We start from the raw sequence: 22,995 nt of genomic DNA, 5'->3' as shown, positions 1-22,995 counted from the left end.
CCAAACTGCGTCTCTGTTGCCGTGTGAGGAAGGGGGCTACTGATTGGTCGCTGACCCCCCATACAGCGTAATCTGTTGCCATGGGAGGAAGGGGGCTACTGATTGGCCGCCGCTCCCCCCATACAGCATCATCTGTTGCCAGGCAGAATATAAAGGCTGTTTTGGGATTAATTCATTCACTCAAATAAAACCACAAGATTAAAAGCAGAAGTTAACATGAAACCTTTAAACACATTTCATGCAAATACATTCAATGCAGCCGGATGGTTTAGTGACAGAACATTGTTCCCAGAGTTGGCCTCCCTCCATTTTGTGTCCACTTTGGGCCTTGAGCCCATGAAGTCCGACTGAAGGCCTCGACCCCAAACGTCACCCGTTCCTTGTCTGCAGAGAAGCTGCCTGTCCCGCTGAGTTACTCCGGCACTTTGTGTCTTGACAGCACCATTAAAACCAGCATCTGCACTTCCTTCCTACACATTCATACCTTCTCATTTACGTCAAGTTACCTCCCTTAGCCTTTAAAACCCTTCACCATCTCAACCTTTCTTCAACCCGACATAGAAACATAGACACTAGGTGCAGGAGTAGAGGCCATTCGAGCCTGCACCATTCACCATTCAATATGATCATGGCTGATCATCCAACTCAGTATCCTGTACCTGCCTTCTCTCCATACCCCCTGATCCCTTTAGCCACAAGGGCCACATCTAACTCCCTCTTAAATATAGCCAATGAACTGTGTGGCATCAACTACCTTCTGTGGCAGAGAATTCCACAGATTCACCACTCTGTGCGTGAAAAAAAAATGTTTTTCTCATCTCATCTCAGTCCTAAAAGATTTCCCCCTTATCCTTAAACTGTGGCCCCTAGTTCTGGACTTCCCCAACATCGGGAACAATCTACCTGCATCTAGCCTGTCCAACCCCTTAAGAATTTTGTAAGTTTCTATAAGATACCCCCTCAATCTTCTAAATTCTAGCGAGTACAAGCCGAGTCTATCCAGTCTTTCCTCATATGAAAGTCCTGACATCCCAGGAATCAGTCTAGTGAACCTTCTCTGTACTACCTCTATGGCAAGAATGTTGTGTGTGTGTGTGTGCGTGTATGTGTGTCCAGAAGTGGGGCCATTCTCGCTCTCTCTCCCTCTCCCTCTCCCCCCCCCCCTCTCTCTCTCTCTAGCATTTTTGTCCTCCTGCGATTTTTCCAGCATCTGCAGTTCCTTCTTCAATGATACAATCCCTTTATTCGAAATACATACAGAGACCATCGAGATGAATTTCACAAGAGAGTCTACTCTAGGTGTGTGTGTGTGTGTGTGTCTCTCTCTCTCCCTCTCGCCCTCTCTCTCTCCCTCCCTCCAGAATTTTTGTCCAACTGCGATTTTTCCAGCATCTCCAGTTCCTTCTTCAAGGATACAATCCGTTTATTCGACATACATACAGAGACCATCGAGATGAATTTCACAACATAGAGCTCACACACACACACACACACACACACACACATCAGAGACAGACACATTTGTGAACATTATTTATTGTGTAAATCTAGCAAGTCCAATCTTCAGGCGAGTGTGTGAAACCTCGAGGAGTTGACGTCTGTGAGTGAGTGAGTCAGTCTGAGTCTTCATCGATGTCGGATGGTTATCTCTCGAGCAGGAACACTGGACAAACATTAGATTGGGGAGGAGAGAAGAGGGGAGGAGAGCGGAGGGGAGGAGAGGAGAGATTCCCCTCATTTTCCTCTCCTCCCCTCTCTCTCTCCCTCCCTCCCTCTCTCCTCTCTCTCTCACTTTCAGGGGAGAGAGAGGGAGAGAGAGAGAGAGAGAGGGAGTGGGACTAGTGTAGATGGGGCATGTTGGTCGGGGTGGGACTAGTGTAGACGGGGCATGTTGGTCGGGGTGGGACTAGTGTAGAAGGGGCATGTTGGTCGGGGTGGACTAGTGTAGATGGGGCATGTTGGTCGGGGTGGGACTAGTGTAGATGGGGCATGTTGGTCGGGGTGGGACTCGTGTAGAGGATGGGCGGCTGTTTAAAGGGGAGGGGCAGGGAATCGGCCAACAATATTCCAGTCCCCAGGGCGGTGACGTTTACACCCAGAGCTGTTCACACGCCCACACTCAGTCCGCGTCTGGTTCCCTGCAGACTCTTCAGCTGGTTCTGTCCGTCTGCACTGAACTTATTCCCCTCCAGCCTGAAACATGTGGAGGAATAAAGAGGAAATAAACAGATGAAACAACAGTGTCAATAACAGGGACTGGGGTTCATATTTCAACAACATTTACAGAACACAATCACAGGGGAAAGAAGCCCGCGGATGGATGGATGGATGGATCCCCTGATATTTGATCACATTAAACATTAACACAAACACTCACCAGATCCGCTCCAGACTCGGGAGGGTCAGTATGAGGCGGCGGAGAGCGGGGACACATCGGTCTGTGAGGGAGTTGCCCATCAGGTCCAGCTCCGTCAGTGAGGTGTTTGTACTGAGAGCGGAGACGAGATCCTCGGCTCCAGAATCTGTGAGACCGACACTGTCCAGCCTGGAGATGAGAGAGAGTGAGGGTGAGGGACACAGAGAGACAGGAGACGGTGTAAATCCCCAGTGTTTATCAGTGACACAATTACTGATCATATTAATGTTCAGTGTCAGACACCCAGTGAGTGTAAACACAATCTCTCACAGTCTGGGACTTACCCCAGTCTCTGTATTTTACAGTCCGGGTTCCTCAGAGCATCAGACACCAGTTTCACTCCGGAATCTCCCAGTTTATTCCCACTCAGGTACAGCTCCGTCACCGTATGGTTTGTAATGAGAGCGGAGACGAGATCCTCGGCTCCAGAATCTGTGAGACCGACACTGTCCAGCCTGGAGATGAGAGAGAGTGAGGGTGAGGGACACAGAGAGACAGGAGACGGTGCAAATCCCCAGTGTTTATCAGTGACACAATTACTGATCATATTAATGTTCAGTGTCATAGATACATAGACAATAGGTGCAGGAGGAGGCCATTCAGCCCTTCGAGCCAGCACCGCCATTCAATGTGATCCTGGCTGATCGTCCCCAATCAATAACCCGTGCCAGCCTTCTCCCTGTATCCCTTGATTCCACTAGCCCATAGAGCTCTATCTAACTCAGATCGAGTCAGACACCCAGTGAGTGTAAACACAATCTCTCACAGTCTGGGACTTACCGCAGTGTCTGTATTTTACAGTCCGGGTTCCTCAGAGCATCAGACACCAGTTTCACTCCGGAATCTCCCAGTTCATTCCCACTCAGGTCCAGCTCCGTCACCGTATGGTTTGTACTGAGAGCGGATACGAGATCCTCGGCTCCAGAATCTGTGAGACCGACACTGTACAGCCTGGAGATGAGAGAGAGTGAGGGTGAGGGACACAGAGAGACAGGAGACGGTGCAAATCCCCAGTGTTTATCAGTGACACAATTACTGATCATATTAATGTTCAGTGTCAGACACCCAGTGAGTGTAAACACAATCTCTCACAGTCTGGGACTTACCGCAGTGTCTGTATTTTACAGTCCGGGTTCCTCAGAGCATCAGACACCAGTTTCACTCCGGAATCTCCCAGGTCGTTGTCTCCCAGTCTAAACACAAACAGACAGAGTAAGAAACAAACTGATACAAACCCGGGGCTGAGATAGATAACTTCTCCCAAACGGATATTTGTGGAAGCACCTCAGCACATTATTGAATAAATCTCTGTGGTTGCGGTGTTTGGAGACTTTCACCATTTATTCTCATTCCCCGACCGACGACCGGGAAATGTGGTCGACTCCGGTCGCCCTCCCCCGTGCAGAGAACGGCTGCAACACGCGTGACCTGGGGGAGGGGGGGAAGGGGTCGACCACTGGTGACCTGGAGGAGGGGGGACGGAGTCAACCACTGGTGACCTGGGGGAGGGGGGGAAGGGGTCGACCACTGGTGACCTGGAGGAGGGGGGACGGAGTCAACCACTGGTGACCTGGGGGAGGGGGGGACGGAGTCAACCACTGGTGACCTGGGGGAGGGGGGACGGAGTCAACCACTGGTGACCTGGGGGAGGGGGGGGGACGGAGTCAACCACTGGTGACCTGGGGACGGAGTCAACCACTGGTGACCTGGTGACGGAGTCAACCACTGGTGACCCGGGGGAGGGGGGGACGGAGTCAACCACTGGTGACCTGGGGGAGGGGGGACGGAGTCAACCACTGGTAACCTGGGGGGGGGTGTCAACCACTGGTAACCTGGGGGAGGGGGAACGGAGTCAACCACTGGTGACCTGGGGGAGGGGGGACGGAGTCAACCACTGGTGACCTGGGGGAGGGGGGGCGGAGTCAACCACTGGTGACCTGGGGGACGGAGTCAACCACTGGTGACCTGGGGGAGGGCGGGCGGAGTCAACCACTGGTGACCTGGGGGAGGGGGGGACGGGACGGGGGAGGTTAAAATAGGAGGGGTTACCCCCGAGCACAGTGACGGCCGCTCGGCCCCATAGAAGGGTTGCTGTACTTAGTAACAAAATAGTGGAACAATTTTACAGTTCAGTGTTAGCATCAAACGGACAGTTACCCCAAGTACTGACACTTGTGCAGAACCGGTCCCAGCCGCTGGAGACCTTCACACTGAATGCGGCAGTTCCCCAGATCGAGGTGTTTGATTGTATCACAGGGCCTGATGGCATGAGACAGGACCGCACAGTCAATCGGGGTCAGTCCCAGTCCACTGAATGAAAGTGTTTCCACAGATCCCAGTGTCTGCTGAGCCAGTGCAGGATTCTGAGACTCAAACAGGTAGTGCAGCGTGTTCAGGAGCCTCCGTTTATCAGCTTCACTCCCTGTGTTTCCAGCCCGGCGTTTAACCTCCTCCTTCACCCAGTCAATCACTCGGCAGATTGTTTGATGAGGGAATTTACCCAGAAACTCCTCCAGGATCCAAGCTGTCCGTGGGGAGGAGAGACCAGCGACAAAACGGAGAAATACTTCAAATCGCCCGTCTGTCGTGCCATGGGCTTCAATGAGGAGTGTCGTGATATCCCCGCGATCTACAGTCATGAATTGTGCGAGTGCGGCTACAAACTCTTGGATGGTGAGGTGCGGGAAGGTGTACACCACGCTCCGGGCTGAATCCTCTCTCTCCAAAAGTTCCATCAGGAACCCGGACAGGAACTGGGAAGGCTGCAGATTGTATTTGATCAAATCTCCATCTGTGAACACAATGTTCTTCTCAGCCACTCCAGTGAAGGCCATCTGACCAACCCTCAGTAACACCTCACGGAGGTTCTCAATCTCACGGCCGTGGTTTTTCAGGATGTTGTAAATAAAGTAGCAATATAGTTGTGTGATGGTCTTGGGAACTCGCTGCGGGTCCCGGTGTGTTTGTGTGAAGAAGGGGCCCAATGCCAGGACAAGGATCCAGCAGTAGGAGGGGTTGTAGCTCATGGTGTACAGGATCTCGTTCTCCTTCACATGTTTGAAAACAGCTGCTGCCACCGACTGATCTTCAAAATACCTGGTGAAATATTCCTTCCGTTCCTCACCAACAAATCCCAGGATTTCAGCCCGGACACTGATCTCTGCCTTTTCCAGTAAATGTAACGCAGTGGGGCGGGTGGTGACTAGCACTGAACACCCTGGGAGCAGCTTGTGCTGGATTAAACTGTACACAATGTCAGACACTTTACACCGGGATTCAGGATCTGGGCACTGGTGCTTAGGTTCTGTGTCTCTCCGACTGTCAGCAAAATCAATTCTGCCCTTGAATTCATCCAGACCATCGAATATAAACAGCAATCCCTCTGGGTTCTACCAGACTTCCCGCAGCATATTTCCAAAGTATGGATACTGATCCAGAATCAGTTCCCTCAGGTTTATTCTGCAGTTAATAGTGTTCAAATCCCGGAATTTGAAACTGAAGACAAACTGGAATTGTTGGTATATTTTCCCTGTGGCCCAGTCATGAACAATCTTTTGCACCAATGTTGTTTTTCCGATCCCCGCGACTCCGGCCACGGCAGACGAACTCCCAGATTTGGATTTGCTCGCCGAAATGTTCTGGAATAACTGATCAGTTCGGATTTTTTCAAACTCTCCCCCGAGATGTTCCTCTCTCCACTCTTCATGGTCCCGGCCTCTTGCCAGCAGCTCATGTTCCACCAGTGTCCGATCTCGAACAGTGGAGATGACCGTGAGCTCAGCGTATCGATCTAGCAGCTGGAAATCCTTAACCTTCTCGTTCATCAGGATGGTGTTGACGCTCAGTGTTTCAGTCTGTGCTCGCAGAGTCTCCATGTGCTTCTGTTGAACATCTTTTATCAGGTGAGATAAACAAGAGGTCCTGAAATTAGATTCATCACGCAAAGAAAAATACATTCACAGTATCCTAATATAGTCATGGTCTGATACAGTGTGGGAACAGGTCATTCGGCCCAACCTGCCCACACCGGCCAACAATGTCCCAGCTACCCTAGTCCCACTTGCCTGCGCTTGGTTCATATCCCTTCAAACCTGTCCTATCCATGCACCTACCTTAACTGTTTCTTAAACGATGGGTGAGTCCCAGCCTCAACTACATCTAGCGCTGGTCTCCACAGCTCCTTATAATATGTTCTGTGTATGGTGTGGAACATGACATTAAATATAATGCTAGTAAGAGTGCTGTTATGATCTGTAGAACCAAAGAGGATAAATGTCTAAAATTTCCTGATTTTAAATTATCTGACAATAATCTGTAATAAGGTAAAATGTCTAGGGCATATTATTACAGAACAAATGACAGATGATGAGGATATTTATAGGCAACGACACATGCTGTATGTACAGGTGAATATTCTCTTGCGTAAATTTGGTGCGTGTGCAGATGTGGTGAAGTTGTCGCTATTTAGAGCATACTGCACACCACTCTACACTGCGCACCTGTGGTCGAACTATGGAAAGACACGTATGCATATAAGGTGGCATATAACGATGCCATGAGAACACTGCTAAGGCAACCTAGATTGTGTAGTGCCAGTAATATGTTTGTGGCTGCAGGAGTCAGTACTTTAGAAACTATCATTAAAAAATCATATGTATGAATTCATCTGCAGGATAAATGACTCTACAAATGTGCTTATTGTGGCCTTATCAAACATAAGGGTTAGCACTACACGCTACGTATACCAGCTGTGGAGACACTGGTATCGTTGTCTCATTGTAGGACATTGATCATTCTTTTAATCTGGATTTTTAACTTATGTATTGTGTTTTTTTTAATATAATTTATGATGCTTTTATAAGTGACTAGACCAAGTGCAGACCCGTTGGGTCTGTTTCCCCAACGGCGTTTGCGGGGGGGGCGGTGAGAAGAGGGGAGGGAGGGGAGAGGAGGAGGAGGAAACGGGATAGATTTGGGAGGGAAAGGAGAGCGGGGGAGGGGGTGAGAGAGGGGGAGAGAGATGTGGGGGAGGGGGGATGGGGATGATGGGGAGGAGGGAGGGAGAGGGAGAGGGGTGGGGGAGAGAGGGGAAAGAGTGGGGAGGGAGAGTGGAGGGGAAGGGGGAGAGAAGTGGTAGAGTGGGGAGGGAGGAGGAGAGCGGTAGGGGGAGTGATGGAAGAGGGACAGAGGGATAGGGGAAGGGGCGGGGGTAGAGAGGGAAGGGGGTGGGGGAGAGAGGGATGGGAGAGGGAGAGGGATGGGGAGAGGGGGAGAGAAGTGGAAGAGTGGGGAGGGAGGGAGGGGTAACGGGAGTGGTGGAAGAAGGACAGAGGGGTAGAGGAAGGGGTAGGGGAGAGAGGGGAAGGGAGGGGAAGAGAGAGGGGTGGGGGAGGGAGAGGGGTGGAGTAAGGGGAGAGAAGTGGTAGAGTGGGGAGGGAGGGATAGAGGGACTGGTGGAAGAGGGACAGAGGGGAAGGGGAAGGGGGCGGGGGAGATAGGGAAGGGGGTGAGGTAGAGAGGGAAGGGGGGTGGGGGAGAGAGTGATGGATGGGAGAGGGAGAGGGGTGAGGAGAGGGAAACATAGAAACATAGAAATTAAGTGCAGGAGTAGGCTATTTGTCCCTTCGAGCCTGCACCACCATTCAATATGATCATGGCTGATCATCCAACTCAGTATCATGTACCTGCCTTCTCTCCATACCCCCTGATCCCTTTAGCCACAGGGGCCACATCTAACTCCCTCTTAAATACAGCCAATGAACAGGCCTCAACTACCTTCTGTGGCAGAGAATTCCAGAGATTCACCACTCTCTGTGTGAAAAATGTTTTTCTCATCTCGGTCCTAAAATATTTACCCCTTATCCTTAAACTGTGACCCCTTGTTCTGGACTTCCCCAACATCTGGAACAGTCTTCCTGCATCTAGCCTGTCCAACCCCTTATGAATTTTGTAAGTTTCTATAAGATACCCCCTGAATCTTCTAAAATCTAGCGAGTACAAACCGAGTCTGGGGCTGATTCTATGGGTGAGATGCCAGTTTTTAAAAAAATATTTGGGGGGGGGGGGAGGATTCGATTAAAAATGTGTACATAAACATGACGAAATGTAATCAGGAGTTTCTATAAGACCCCCTCCATCCCCCAATCTTCTAAATTCTAGCGAGTACAAGCCGAGTCTATCCAGTCTTTCTTCATAAGACAGTCCTGACATCCCAGGAATCAGTCTGGTGAACCTTCTCTGTACTCCCTCTATGGCAACAATGTCTTTGAGCATTGGGCATTGTGACATCACACGATGGAACGTTCACCATGGGCTGGGGCTGGGGCTGGGGCTGCTTCTATGGGTGAGAAGCCAGTTTAGTTTTGAAATATTGGGGGGGGGGAGGGGGAGGATTTGATTAAAAACGTGAACTTAAACACGACGAAATGTAATGAGGAGCGGATACCTAGAAAGAAAAATGAAATCTCTACCGAAATGGAAAAGATGTCGGCGATTCTGCGTCTGGTTTCGGAGTTGCAGGGAATCAAAGGAAGACATGCAGCCGGAAGCCGTACATGTAAATGAATCCATTCCGATTGGACATCTGCGAGCATTTGGCATTGTGATTGGACATCTGCGAGCATCGGGCATTGTGACATCTCACGATGGGAACGAATCGAAAGGCAGGCAGGCAGCCGGACGGACGGCAGGCGACAGGCACACAGTTTTAAAGATAGATAGATAGATAGATAGATAGATAGATAGATAGATAGATAGATAGATAGATAGATAGATAGATAGATAGATAGATAGATAGATAGATAGATAGATAGATAGATAGATAGATAGATAGATAGATATACTAAGATTTTATATGTAGTTTATGATATTTAATATGCAATGCATTTTTTTAATGTAACGTTGCCCCTTGTCTGGACCTTGAGTCTGTAATAAAGTTTATTATTATTATTATTATTACTACCTCCTCTCGCAGCCTACTTCATACACCCACCACCCTTTGTGTGAAAAAGTTACTCCTCATATTCCTATTAAATCTTTTCCCCTTCACATTGAACCAATGTCCTCTGGTCCTCGATTCACCTACTCTGGGCATTCCTCTCATTCCTACTCACTTCCCCTTTAACTCCATCATTATACTCCCAATTTGTCACCCCATTTAATTACATCCCATTAAACCCTTCACACTATGATTTGCCCAGCCTATATTGGGAAAGTTAAAAGCTCCTAATACAACGACCTTATTTGAGGTGCAGCTGTCTGCAATCTCCTGACACATTTGTTCTTCTAATTCCCGTTGACTATTCGGGGGTCTGTAGTACACCCCCAACAAGGTGATCATCCTTTTCTTGTTCCTCAGCTCTACCATATAGCCTCACTGGACGAAACCCCACTCCTCTTTTTCCCTCACCCCTGTCTCTCCTGAAGCTCCTGTACCCCGGAACATTGACCAGGTTTCAGTCATGGCTACTGATAAAGCCGAATTAAGTTAAAAATGTAAGAAGATATTAAATTGGCTTCTGGGCTAGCTTACAGCTTATATTTAGTCTCAAATTAGGCTTGCCTCAGGTTGCGGTGTGTGAGATAATAAATACTATAACATTGTCTCCCAAGTGACGAGAGGGGAAGCAGAGAAGTAGCTAGATCTCTTTGATGTATTGGAAAAGTAAGATGTCGTAAACCAAGTGTCCTATGTTTATGAGGGACGGGGTGCTGAGAGAGGAACCAGAGAAGTAGCTAGATCTCTTTGATGTATTGGAAAAGTAAGATGTCGTTAACCAAATGGCCAATGTTTTTAATATATCTTGTACCATGTGACAGATGCCTTTGAGTTGATGCATTCTGTAGAAATTATTTTCCTGTAGCTCTGAGTATGACTAATGTCTGTGGAATGTGCTACGGTGACAAAGACACACTATATAATGCGGTGTAATTCTGTTGTTTAGAGAAGTGGATGAGGACAGTGAAGGGTCTGTAATTGCTCACTTGCTCACCTCTCCCTCCCTTCCATCGGCTGATAATAAGTAAAGTTTTGAACTGGTCTACCAAACAGTTTGTGTGTTGTCTGTTTATTAAGAGGCGAACCTGTTAAGTTGTTATAAAAGTAACTGTTTCACTACAACATCCCAGTGGCTCGTACCTATCCACGCCCCAAGCTTATCCGCCTTACCCGTCAGGCCCATTGCATTAAAACAGGGGCAGTTAAAACCAACCCTCGCTTTCCGCCTTTCACCAGCCTATTCTGTCCACTAACCTCTCCCACACCACCCTCCATACCAAATTCTAGCCTCTCACGCGCCTCTGTCCCGTACGAGATCCCACCCCCTGCCAATCTAGTTTAAACCCTCTCGAGTAGCATTAGCAAACCTGCCCACTAGGATGTTGCTCCCCCTCCAGTTAAGGTGCAACCCGTCCCTTTTGTACAGGTCACCCCTGCCCCAGATGAGATCCCAATGATCCAGAAATGTAAATCCCTGCCCCCTGCACCAACTCCTCAACCATACGTTCATTTCCCCTCTCTTCCCGTTCATACCTTCACTAGCACGAGGTATTGGACGTAATCCTGAGGTCACTACCCTGCAGGTCCTGCTTTTCAGTCTTCTACCCAATTCTTGGTTCTTGGTTTCTTGGTCCTCCAAAATATTCCAACTGGAATTTAAACTGGAGGTGGTGAAGGGAGGGATTCCGTAAAGTGGTTTTGCAGAACCTACCTCCTTCTGCTTCCTACCTATGTCGTTTGTGCCAACATGTGCAACAACCTCCGGCTGCTCCACTTCACCCTTGAGCATGTCATGCAGCTGCTTCGAGACATCCTGGACCCTGGCACAAGGGAGGGAGACAACACACCATCCTGGAGTCTCACCTGCTGCCTGCCTGCCGCAGAATCAACTGTCCGCATCTCTGACTATTGACTTGCCCATATTATGCTTTACGATTATGATTAGTGTTACACTCATTAGTTGATGTGTTATTGATTACATATTATCCGATTGTTATAGCTGTTTATTGGTCGACTAAGCAGAAATAAATTGGTAAAATAATATTTGGACAGATACATGGATTGTAACAGGTTAGAGGGATATTGGGAAGTAGCTGCTGGCCGGGAGAGCTTAAATGGGGCATTTTGGTCGCTATGGACAAATTAGACCTCAGATCCCGTTACGGCACTGTATCTATCGAACTAAAAGTCTCATCTTAACCACTTCCTGTCTGCGCTGAATATTGATTTTAGAAAAACACAACCCTTGTTATATTGCTATGATTTGGGCCATCTTACTCACAGTCCTCCACCGCTGCGGCAGCTCCGAGAATTTCCCCCATCGATGAAAAATAAAAATGTTATGAGTGTTTAAAAAATCTTGATATCAGCTGATTGGTCCTCTCGCCTGTCAATCACCACAATGAAGGTAACGCCACATTCGGGGGGGGGGGGGGGGGGGGCAGGACTATAAAACCCCGGATGCCTGGACGTGAGTCAGTCACTATGGAAGATCGCGAGGGAGAGTCCACGACTGTGATTCTAAGCTGTGAATCAACTGAACTGTGAGTCTGTAATGTACTTGCAATAAATGATTTGTTAGAAGGTTGAAATGCTATGAAATTGGATTCGCTGGCCTGCACTCTGCTTGAAATGTTATGAAATGTATTTGCTGGCCTGCACTCTGCTTCAAATGGAATTCTCCCTGTAACCGCAAGGGTTATTTCCGAGTCCTTTACATTCCTCCCTCATCGCAAAGACTTTGATTAATTGGACATCTGTAAATTGTCCCTAGTCTGCAAGGAGTGGATATAAAGATGGGGTAAATAGGAAGGGCTGATTGATGGACGGCGTATCCGCAGTTGGCCAAAACATGCAATTGAATACCTTTCAGATGAGCAGGTAGTACCCAGGAAACCTTCATGGCTTTGAACGATTCGATCAGATCAGAACCTGTTGGAATAATTTCATGGAATTAGTTTGAGTTGCATTTTGACAAAAAAAGTCAAATTCTCTGTAGAAACATGTCCTGTACCTTCTTCCCCCATTGCTTTCAACAACTCCTCCAGTTTGGGGAGCAGGTGGTGCATTTTCACGAAGCATTTCCATATCAGTTTACGGACCTGCGGCTCTTTCTCAGTCACCAGGTTGAGGAGAAGTGTGGAACCGGCCGCACGGCTTCCTCTCTTCGTGCGTTTGATGACTCGCTGTGAAGAGCCATGGGGACAAGTAGTTATAGAGCTGTACAACACGGAAACAGAACCCTCGGCCAACCTTGGCGATGGATTTACTGGAGTCACAGTGCCTTAAGTGGTAGAGTGATAGAGCAGTATAACACACGGAGACAGGCTATTCAGCCCACATTGTCCATGCCAACCATGTTGCAATTGTAAGCCAGGGCTATTTGCCTGCATTTGGCCTACAGCCCCGTAAGCCCCTCCTATCCACTCATCAGTCTGAATGTACTTTGATATCCCTAATGTTATCCGCTTTTCCAGCTTCCTCTGGCATTGTGTTCCAGATATGGACTGCTCTCCAAGTAAACCTGTTGTCCCCAGATCCCACCTACATTTCTCCCATCTCCCCTCAAGCCTGCACCCTCCAGGTTGTGGATCCTTTATCCTGGAAAACAAGAATGTGTCCCCTTTATCCCAGCATCTCTTTGTCTTGCACACCTCAGTAAAGTCACCCCTCATTCTCTTGCAAACCAAAGAAAAAATATCCCAGCCTACCTAACCTCCCCATATAACTCAAGAAGCAGGCCTGGGCATCCTGGTTAATCTAGCCTGTGTCATTTACAACTGAACGACAAGATTAATAAGGAAGATGTTGTGAAGGAGCGGGACAGACTCACGTCAAATAAGAAAGTGAAGAATTGCTCAGGGATGGACTTCCCGGACATATGGAGCAGTTAATGCAGTGGCCGGTTGGGTCTTTGTAACTGAGAGCATTACAGTCCCACACCGCAGTTGGGAATTAGGGATTGTCGACAATCTCCTGGAGTATCAATGGGATCAAATTCCTCTGCCTTTCACTATTCAAAATGACCTCTCAAACCACTGGTAGCAGAAAAAGGAAGGCAGATTACTATCTAAATGGTGACTAGTTGGGAAAAGGGGAAGTACAACGGGATCTGGGGGGGGGGTCCTTGTTCATCAGTCTATGAAAGTAAGCATGCAGGTACAGCAGGCAGTGAAGAAAGCCATGTTGACCTTCATAACCAGAGGAGTTGAGTACAGGAGCAAAGAGGTCCTTCTGCAGTTGTTCAGGGCCCTAGTGAGACCACACCTGGAGTATTGTGTACAGTTTTGGTCCCCTAATTTGAGGAAGGACATTCTTGCTATTGAGGGAGCCCAGCGTAGATTAACAAGGTTAATTCCCGGGATGGCGGGACTGTCATATGCTGAGAGAATGGAGCAGCTGGGTTTGTACACTCTGGAATTTAGAAGGATGATAGGGTATCTTTTTGAAATATAAGATTATTAAGGGTTTGGACACACTGGAGGCAGGAAACATGTTCCAGATGTTGGGAAGTCCAGAACCAGGGGCCTCACACACAGTTTAAGAATAAGGGGTCGTCCATTTAAAACGGAGACGAGGAAACACATTTTCTCACAGAGAGTTGTGAATCTGTAGAATTCTCTGCCTCAGAGGGCGGTGGAGGCCGGTTCTCTGGATACTATCAAGAGAGAGCTAGATAGGGCTCTTAAAGATAGCAGAGTCAGTAAGCCTGCACCGCCATTCAATGTGATCATGGCTGATCATCCCCAATCAGTATCCAGTTCCTGCCTTCTCCCCATATCCCCTGACTCCGCTATCTTTAAGAGCCCTATCTACCTCTCTCTTGAAAGCATCCAGAAAGCATCTGCCTCCACCGTCATCTGAGGCAGAGAATTCCACAGACTCACAACTCTCTGTGAGGAAAAGTGTTTCCTCGTCTCCGTTCTAAATGGCTTCCTCCTTATTCTTAAACTGTGTGTGTGACCCCTGGTTGTGGACTCCCCCAACATCGGGAACATGTTTCCTGCCTCTAGCGTGTCCAAACCCTTAATAATCTTATATGTTTCAATAAGATCTCCTCTCATCCTTCTAAACTTCAGAGTGTACAAGCCCAGATGCTCCATTATCTCAGCATATGACAGTCCCGCCATCCCGGGAATTAACCTGGTGAACCTACGCTGGGCTCCCTCAATAGCAAGAATGTCCTTCCTCAAATTAGGGGACCAAAACTGCACACAATACATAGTTAGACAAGTTATCAAGGCCTCTATTGTGTCCATTGGTCAGAATATTTCAAGTTACAAGGCCAGACATCTGTAAATGACTCTGGGGAAAAAACAAAATTGTACGAAGGCAAAAAGAAGTTGATCATCTATTAAATTATCTCAAATATTCAGAATCCACAGAGAACTACTGTGTCACGATCGGTTTAAAATGCTGCAGGTGACGTGACTCATTGAAACACTTTGGGTTCTCTCACAGTGTTTCCCACCACATCCTGAATATAATGACGTGTTTGTGAAACTCACCACCACTGTCCGGGATATTCTTTGTGACTGTGCCGTACTGAGCTGCAATTATAGAGAGCAATACAGCACAAGAATGAACCCTTCGGCCCACAATCTTTGTGCATGAAAACATTTGAGTATCGGTTGAAGTTACCCACTCATCCAATCCTCTCCCTACCTTGTACTCTTGCTCACTGAAATATCTCTCGTATGCTAGAACGAAGACGACATTCTCCACCGCCTCTTGAATCGCCTCTTCCAGCCTCTGGCGGTAATGATTTGTCAAATCCAACAGCTGCGAATCATCACACCTTTCCAGGAGCTCCATCATCGAAGACATTGGAGGAGCTGTGATGAATCAAAATAATGGAATTATCAAGTGTTGTCTGTTTTCCTCCATCGATCGCTGCACATGGAGGGTCACCACGCACTGGTGAGTAAGGCAAGACAGCGCCTTTACCACCTCAGACAGCTGAGGAAATTCAGAGTCTCTCTGAGGATCCTTCAGTGCTTCTACTCTGGGGCTGTAGAAAGCATTTTGTCCGGCAACATCACAATCTGGTTTGGGAACAGCTCTGCCCAGGACAGGAAGGCTCTGCAGAGAGTGGTGCATTCGGCCGAACACACTATGGGAACTACACTCGCCCCCCCTGCAGGACCTATACACCAGGAGGCGCAGATCCAGAGCCAGCAACATTATGGGGACCCCTACTCCCCCAGCAACGGACTGTTCCAGCTGCGCAGACAGAGACAACAAGGGCCCATCACACAGAAAGCGGATGAACCAGACACTCTGATTGTTGGAGATTCAGCCATAAAGGATATAACCAGTAAGAAGATCAAAACATGCTGCTTCCCAGATGTGACGGTTAGTGATGTCAACCAGAAACTAGCCACAATTATACTGGAAAACCCAAAAATCCCACAGGTAATTGTGCATGCAGGATTTAATGATATTCGAAAAGAACAGTCAGAACTTTTAAAGAGGGATTTTACTGAACTATTAGATACACTGGACAAATTAGACATTAAGTCATTCATCAGTGGTCCCATACCAGTAGTTGACAGGGGAATAAACACATTCAGTCGGCTACTTGCACTGAATACATGGCTTTCCAGAGTCTGCAATGAAAGAGGAAGGAGCTTTAGTGACAACTTTAACTTGTTGTGGGGGCGCAAATATCTTTTCAGAGCAGATGGTGTACACCCAAACAGGTTTGGCTCAAGACTGTTAAGGGACAATCTTCTCTTCTCGCTCTCCCACAAAGCTACCCTGCCGCGGTCTGACACACAGGCCGCAGTCAGACCACAGGTAGAGAAGCGAGGCAACAGCCCCCCCCCCCCCCACACATCTACCCTGCCACTGTCTGACACACAGGCCGCAGTCAGACCACAGACATTGAGGAGAGACAACAGCGCCCCCCACCCACCCATCCCCATTGACGCGCCCTTACCCTCCCTACCATCCCCCACTGCTGATGCTGGCTTGGAGAGGAACGACCACCACCCTCCTCTGCATTCGCCTATCGACGATGACCTCCACCCTCATCTCACCCATAGCCATAACAACACCAGCTCCACTGTTTCCTCCCATTATGATTTTCCATATGAATTGAAGAAACAGGAAAAAGGTGGCATTAAACTTGCATCTGTGTCTATGATGCTCAGCCCACGCCCCATATCAGTACCATTGCCACGTCACGGCCGCAGGGAGATAACAACCAAGCGGAGGGCGCCACAGCCCCCCTCCTGTATTGATAGCAGTCCTGAATATTACTGAGACAAGAAAGGGTTCAACCGTAGACACATTACGAAGGAAGTTCCGCATAATCAGCTGAACCCAAGGTCGCCTACGTCAAACTATGGCACCTTCTGCATTCCTGTTGTGACTACTCAGAGAGTAAACAAAGGGAAACTTAGACACACTGCTAACCTAACAAACCTAATACCTATTACCTCCAAACCTAAACCAACCATGAAGCCTATCAATAATACCATCAGGATGGGTCTGCTTAATGTTAGGTCTCTTAATAACAAATCATTTTTAGTCAACGATTTTATTACCACCTCTAAACTGGATTTTATGTTTTTAACTGAAACATGGCTAGAACAAAATAACAGTGCAACCATTCTGATCGTGACAGCTCCTCCAAACTATAACTTTTTTGATGTATGTAGATCTGGAAAAAGAGGTGGAGGGTTGCTGCTATATTTTAAAATGTATTTCAGGGGAAACAGATGTCACTTGGTGATTTTCCATCATTCGAATACCTTTGTGCTGTATTGAAATGTTCCCCCAGAGTTCTCCTATTAATTATTTACAGGCCTCCTAAATATTATGCTAATTTTTTCGATGACTTTACAGAATTATTGTCTAGCATCTCCACTGACTTTGACTGTCTAGTTATAACTGGTGATTTTAATTTTCATACTGATGATTTGAATGACAAGGGTGCAAAATAATGTTTTACTATTTTAGACACATTTGACCTGTCTCAACATGTGAAAGAGGCTACTCATTGTAATGGGCACACCCTGGACTTGATTATCACAAAGGGTCTCATTGTTTCTGATATTTTCGTGACTGATCCTTCATTGTCTGACCACTTCTGTGTTTTCTTTAATATATCTTTTATTCCCGACATACAGACAAAATCAAATACTGTCAAAAAACGGTATATAAATGAACATTCTAATGTACTCTTTAAAAATGCCATCTCCTTCTTACCACCTCTAAACCCATGTTCTGCTGATGATCTTGTAGATAACTTTAACTCCAAAATTGTGAAAGTTATAGATGTCATTGCACCTGTTACGGTTTAAAACGATTTCTGGTAAGCAAAAGGCACCCTGGAGAAAAGCTGCTTTTGTAACAGCCCAGAAAAGAGAATGCCGGAAAGCTGAGCGCATCTGGCGGAAAACAAAACTTCATATTCACCATGACATCTATAAAGAGAGCCTCCGTGCCTACAATTTAGACTTAAAAAGTGCTAGAGAAACATTTTTCTCCAATATCATTAACAACAACACTAATAAGGCAAAAACCCTATTTGCAACTGTTGACAGACTGACCAACCCCCCAACACAATTACCACCTGAACTCCATTCCACGCAGAAATGCAATGAGTTTGCATTATTCTATACAGATAAAATTGAAGGCATCAGACGTGCCATCAATATCACCGCTTCAAACAAAAATGTTGGATCACCACCCTGTTTAGGCAAAGGTAACGTGGCAATGATGACATGCTTTAATGTCATAGACTCTAAAACTCTTGTGGAAACGGTGACACAACTAAGGCCATCCACCTGCTGCCTTGATGCTTTACCTACCAACTTCTTTAAGAATGTTTTTGACTGCCTAGCAATAGACATACTGCAAATAGTTAACAGCTCTCTTCAATCAGGCAATTTCCCAAAAGCCTTGAAAACTGCAGTTATTAAACCTCTTTTAAAAAAGCGGAGCCTAGATGCCTCTATTATTAACAACTATAGACCAATATCAAACCTATCTTTCATAAGTAAAATCATTGAGAAAGTTGTCCTCCAGCAACTTAATCAATTCCTGGCTTCAACTGGCTGCTACGACAACTTCCAGTCAGGATTTCGACCTTTTCATAGCACCGAGACCGCTCTTATTAAAGTTGTAAACGACATCCGTCTTAACACAGACTCTGGCAAAGTTTCAATATTAATGCTATTAGACCTCAGTGCTGCATTCGACACTGTTGATCACTCAATACTTTTGGACAGGTTGGAAAAATGGGTGGGGCTCTCAGGCACAGTCTTAAGTTGGTTCAGGTCATATTTACAAGATATTTTGTTTCCATTGGCGACTTTGTATCAGAACCAACCAACTGTACCGCAAGGTTCGATCTTAGGGCCCTCTTTATTCAACATCTACATGCTCCCACTGGGGCAAATCATGCGAAATAATATTGACCACCACTGCTATGCCGATGACACTCAAATCTATGTAGCGCTATCACCAAATGATTATCGCCCCATAGATCTTTTTGTGCCAGTGCATTGAGCAAGTCAAAGACTGGATGTGCCAAAATTTTCTCCAACTAAATAAGGACAAAACGGAGATAATTGTTTTTGGTGCTAAAAAAGAAAGGCTTAAAGTAACCCAACACCTTCACTCTCTGTCCCTGAAAACTTCAAACAAAGCCAGAAATCTTGGGGTCATTATGGATTCAGATTTAAATTTCGACAGTCACATCAAATCAGTAACAAAATCGGCCTACTATCACCTCAAAAACATAGCAAGATTAAGAGGACTCATGTCAGCTCAAGATTTAGAAACACTTGTACATGCCTTTATTAATAGTAGGCTAGATTATTGCAACGGTCTCCTTGCAGGTCTTCCAAAAAAAAACAAAAAAAACTGTCAGGCAGCTACAGCTTGTTCAGAACGCTGTTGCTAGAGTTCTAACAAAGACCAAAAAATTTGAGCATATTACACCAATTCTTAAATCCTTACATTGGCTCCCTGTATGTCAGAGAATTGATTTTAAAATCCTGCTGCTCACCTATAAATCACTACATGGTTTAGGGCCAAAGTATATCACTGACATGCTTCCACTATATAAGCCTTCTAGACCGCTAAGATCTTCTGAAACCAATCTGCTAGTGATTCCCAGAGTAAATACAAAACATGGGAAAGCAGGATTTAGTTACTATGCAACAAATAGCTGGAATAAACTTCCTGAAGATTTAAGACTTGCCTCAACTTTGACCACTTTTAAAACAAGACTGAAAACGTTTATGTTTACTTTAGCTTTCAGCTAAATCTTAACTACATTGCACTTTTAACTTTTGCACTTTTTATAATGCATTTTTAATTTTACTTTTTTTTTCTTTTAGTTCTTCTATTTTATTTCATTTTATTATTTCATTTATTGTATGACATGTTTTTATGTGAAGCACTTTGAGTCTGCCTCGTGTATGAAATGTGCTATATAAATAAAGTTGCCTTGCCTTGCCTTGCCTACCTTTTGAAATTGGACCGATCATATTTGCCCCCACAAAACTGCACAAAAAAACCTATAAAGAAAACCCCATAATACATAGTGGAATACGAATTTGGAAACAAATAAAAAAAGATTTAAAATTGAATAATATACCACTCTGCCTTCCCATTGTAAATAATCCTTTATTCAAATCATCCTTTATGGACAAAGGTTTCACACAATGGAAAAATCATGGAATCAAAAATATAGGACATCTTTATGGGAAAGGTACTTTTCTTTCATTTCAAGAGTTACAACAGAATTATGGACTGCACTCAAATAATTTCTTCAGATATCTACAAATTAGAGATTATGTTAAATCTAATACACAAGTTTACAGGAATAGGGAATCAGAAATTCTTGATGAATGTCTGAACAAGCATCCTAATACTGAAAAACTAATAGCTTATATTTATAACACCCTACTAAATAACGAGGTACCACCGACCGAACCATATAGATACAAATGGGAAAATGAAATAGGTCATCCTATCACGAAAGATATGTGGGACGAAAGTTTACAACAAATACATCAATGTTCATTAAATGACAGACATACTTTAATACAATTCAAGGTCTTACATAGACTACACTTCTCTAAAATAAAACTAAATAGAATCTTCCCACAAATCTCTCCTATGTGTGATAAATGTCTACATTTAGAGGCTAATTTAACACATACGTTTGCAAACTGTATAAAACTTAAACATTTCTGGACAGATATTTTTGAAATAACTTCAGAAGTTATTAATACAAAACTGGACCCAGACACAAAATTAATAATACTTGGAATATCAGAACAAAGCTTAACACTCACAACAAACCAAAGAAACTTCCTCAATTACAGTATAATAACCGGAAAAAAATTAATATTAACATTTTGGAAAGGCCCTACAACCCCCACAATTAAAATGTGGATTACGGAAATGTCGGAGACCCTATACTTAGAAAGAATTAGACTTGTCTTAATGGAAAAACAAGATCGTTTCCATAAAATTTGGGCTCCATTCATTAACTATCTGAATGGATAGATTGGCACAGCACGAGGACCCAACTGAAACTTGAACTCAGGAACAGATGAAAAGCTATACTTTATAACCTACGAACCTATCTCCATTGACAGGTAACCCATTCCACCTCCCTTGTTTTTCTGTTGTGTTGTTTTTTTGTTTTTTTTTTGCTTTCTTTTTTATTTGTAACTTTCTACCCTCTCTTTTTCTCGCTTTCTATAAAAAATAAAAATATTAGAAGCAGAAGTAATTGATAATGGAAAATTTTAATAATGTATGACTGATGTATAGGAAAAGTTTTTTTTTACTATAATATGGAACTACATTTTATAATATGTCTACTTCTAATAAAAAAAAAAAATTAAAAAAAATAAATAAATAAATATTTCATAATACTTTATTGTCGCAAGTACCAAGGTACAGTGAAATACTTTGTTGTGCACACAGACGGGTAAAATCATACAGCAGACCACAACTAGGAGGGATAAATAAAGCCAGGATATTCACCATGAATTGCAACGGTCTAGAGCAGTGGTTCCCAACGTGGGGCGTATGCCCCACAGGGGGGAAATTTGATTTTTAAGGGGGGCAATTGAGGAGGTCTGGGTCCAAATTTTCGATTTTTATTTTTTTGGATTTTCAATCAGGTAAACATATGTAGTTTATGTTTCAGATGTTATTTTGAGTAAATATTTTTTTTTGGGTTAAAAAAAGGTCTTTATTGTGTAGTTATTACATAATCACCGCGCCATCGCTCTTCATGCACGTCGCATTTCAGTTTTCTATTATATGTTTTGAAACTTGGGGGGGGGGGGGGGGGGCATCAGGATTTTAGAGGTGATTAGGTGGGGCATGGCCAAAAAAAGGTTGGGAACCACTGGTCTAGAGAAACACTGAGATCCCTAAAGTCAGCAGCACACACGAAGATGACATTTAGCATTCTTGACATCAGCTGCAGCACAGAATGCAAGTGCAGGGAGGCCTTGTTACCAATTTGTTTAAGTTTAGTTAGAGATACAGCGCGGAAACAGGCCCTTCCTGCCCACCGGGTCCGCGCCGACCAGCGATCCCCGCACATTAACACTATCCTGGAACTGCTAGGGACGAATTTTACATTTACCAAGTCAATTAACCTACATACATGTACGTCTTTGGAGTCTGGGAGGAAACAGAAGGTCCCGGAGAAAATCCACGCAGGCCATGGGGAGAACTTACAACCTCTGTACAGACAGTGCTCGGAGTCAGGATCGAACCCAGGTCTCCGGTGCTGCATTCGCTAGGCTGCGCATAGAAATGAATATTTCAAGTATCAGCAGTGACTGGAGTGATTGAAGTCATCGTCCTTGAATCTGGGCCAGACATGCAGTGATCTAATAGAGGTACAGAATACTATGAGAAAAGTAAGGTCAATGGAAAATATAGTTCTCTCCATAGTAGAGGTGGTTAACACCAGGGGGCATCGATTTAATGTGGGGACCATGAGATTTAGAGGATGATCTTTCGGGAAGAATCTTTCAGCAGTGATGGCTGCAGTCTGGAACCCACTGCCTGAGGTGGTGTTGGAGGCAGGTACTCTGTCACAACATTGTAGGAGCACCTGGATGTCCATTCTAACTGTAAATTGATAGTAGACGACAGACCAAGTGCTCAGAAATGGGATTAGTGTAAATACATTGACAGGAAGGAGACGGGTCAAAGGCTCATTTCTGCGCACAATCTGATTCTGGACTCTGATATTCTGATTTAACTGTGGCGGCAACTCAGATAATATGTTTCCAGAAAGATTGCTGATTTATCGGACAATTCCTGCATCTGCCCACCTGTGACAGTGTTGTCCCTGTAGATGTCAACTCTCTGGGCTCAGCCCCTTCCCTATTCCCACTTCCCTGTGAACCTCATTTCTTGCATCAGGTTTACACCCACTGTCAGAGCATCATATATATGTCACAGAAGGTTCACACACCTTTTTGTTTCTTTGATGTAGAGGCCACTGAATCACCTTCCCAGTTACCACCTTCAGCCATGATGTTGACAGGCGTTCACAAACTCTGTAGCTCTGGAATAAACAATA

General features: G+C 45.4%; 2 protein-coding genes across 2 annotated transcripts in view; both read right to left on the bottom strand.

Annotated features, from left to right (window-relative positions):
- Positions 1-4,986, bottom strand: part of LOC116969288 (NACHT, LRR and PYD domains-containing protein 3-like) — a gene marked incomplete at its 5' end in the record, with an annotated part of 32,520 nt that extends 27,534 nt beyond the window's left edge. The window contains 5 exons of the mRNA XM_033016157.1: positions 2,378-2,545; positions 2,701-2,871; positions 3,197-3,367; positions 3,523-3,609; positions 4,574-4,986. Of these exons, the coding sequence (XP_032872048.1) occupies positions 2,378-2,545; positions 2,701-2,871; positions 3,197-3,367; positions 3,523-3,609; positions 4,574-4,986 (1,010 nt within the window). The remainder of the gene's footprint in view (positions 1-2,377; positions 2,546-2,700; positions 2,872-3,196; positions 3,368-3,522; positions 3,610-4,573) is intronic.
- Positions 4,987-5,773: 787 nt separating this feature from the next.
- LOC116969287 (NACHT, LRR and PYD domains-containing protein 12-like) lies at positions 5,774-16,457 on the bottom strand. Its single transcript, XM_033016156.1, has 5 exons — positions 16,363-16,457; positions 15,078-15,210; positions 12,427-12,598; positions 12,279-12,344; positions 5,774-6,308 (listed from the first exon to the last, which is right to left on the bottom strand). The coding sequence occupies exons 1-5, from the start codon at positions 16,455-16,457 to the stop codon at positions 5,806-5,808; spliced, it is 969 nt and encodes a 322-aa protein (XP_032872047.1). The 3' UTR covers positions 5,774-5,805.
- Positions 16,458-22,995: the final 6,538 nt, after the last annotated feature.

The sequence above is a fragment of the Amblyraja radiata genome, unplaced genomic scaffold (assembly GCF_010909765.2).
Source record: "Amblyraja radiata isolate CabotCenter1 unplaced genomic scaffold, sAmbRad1.1.pri S146, whole genome shotgun sequence".
In the NCBI taxonomy this organism is placed as follows: Eukaryota; Metazoa; Chordata; class Chondrichthyes; order Rajiformes; family Rajidae; genus Amblyraja; species Amblyraja radiata.
This window is presented reverse-complemented; position numbering and strand designations above follow the sequence as displayed.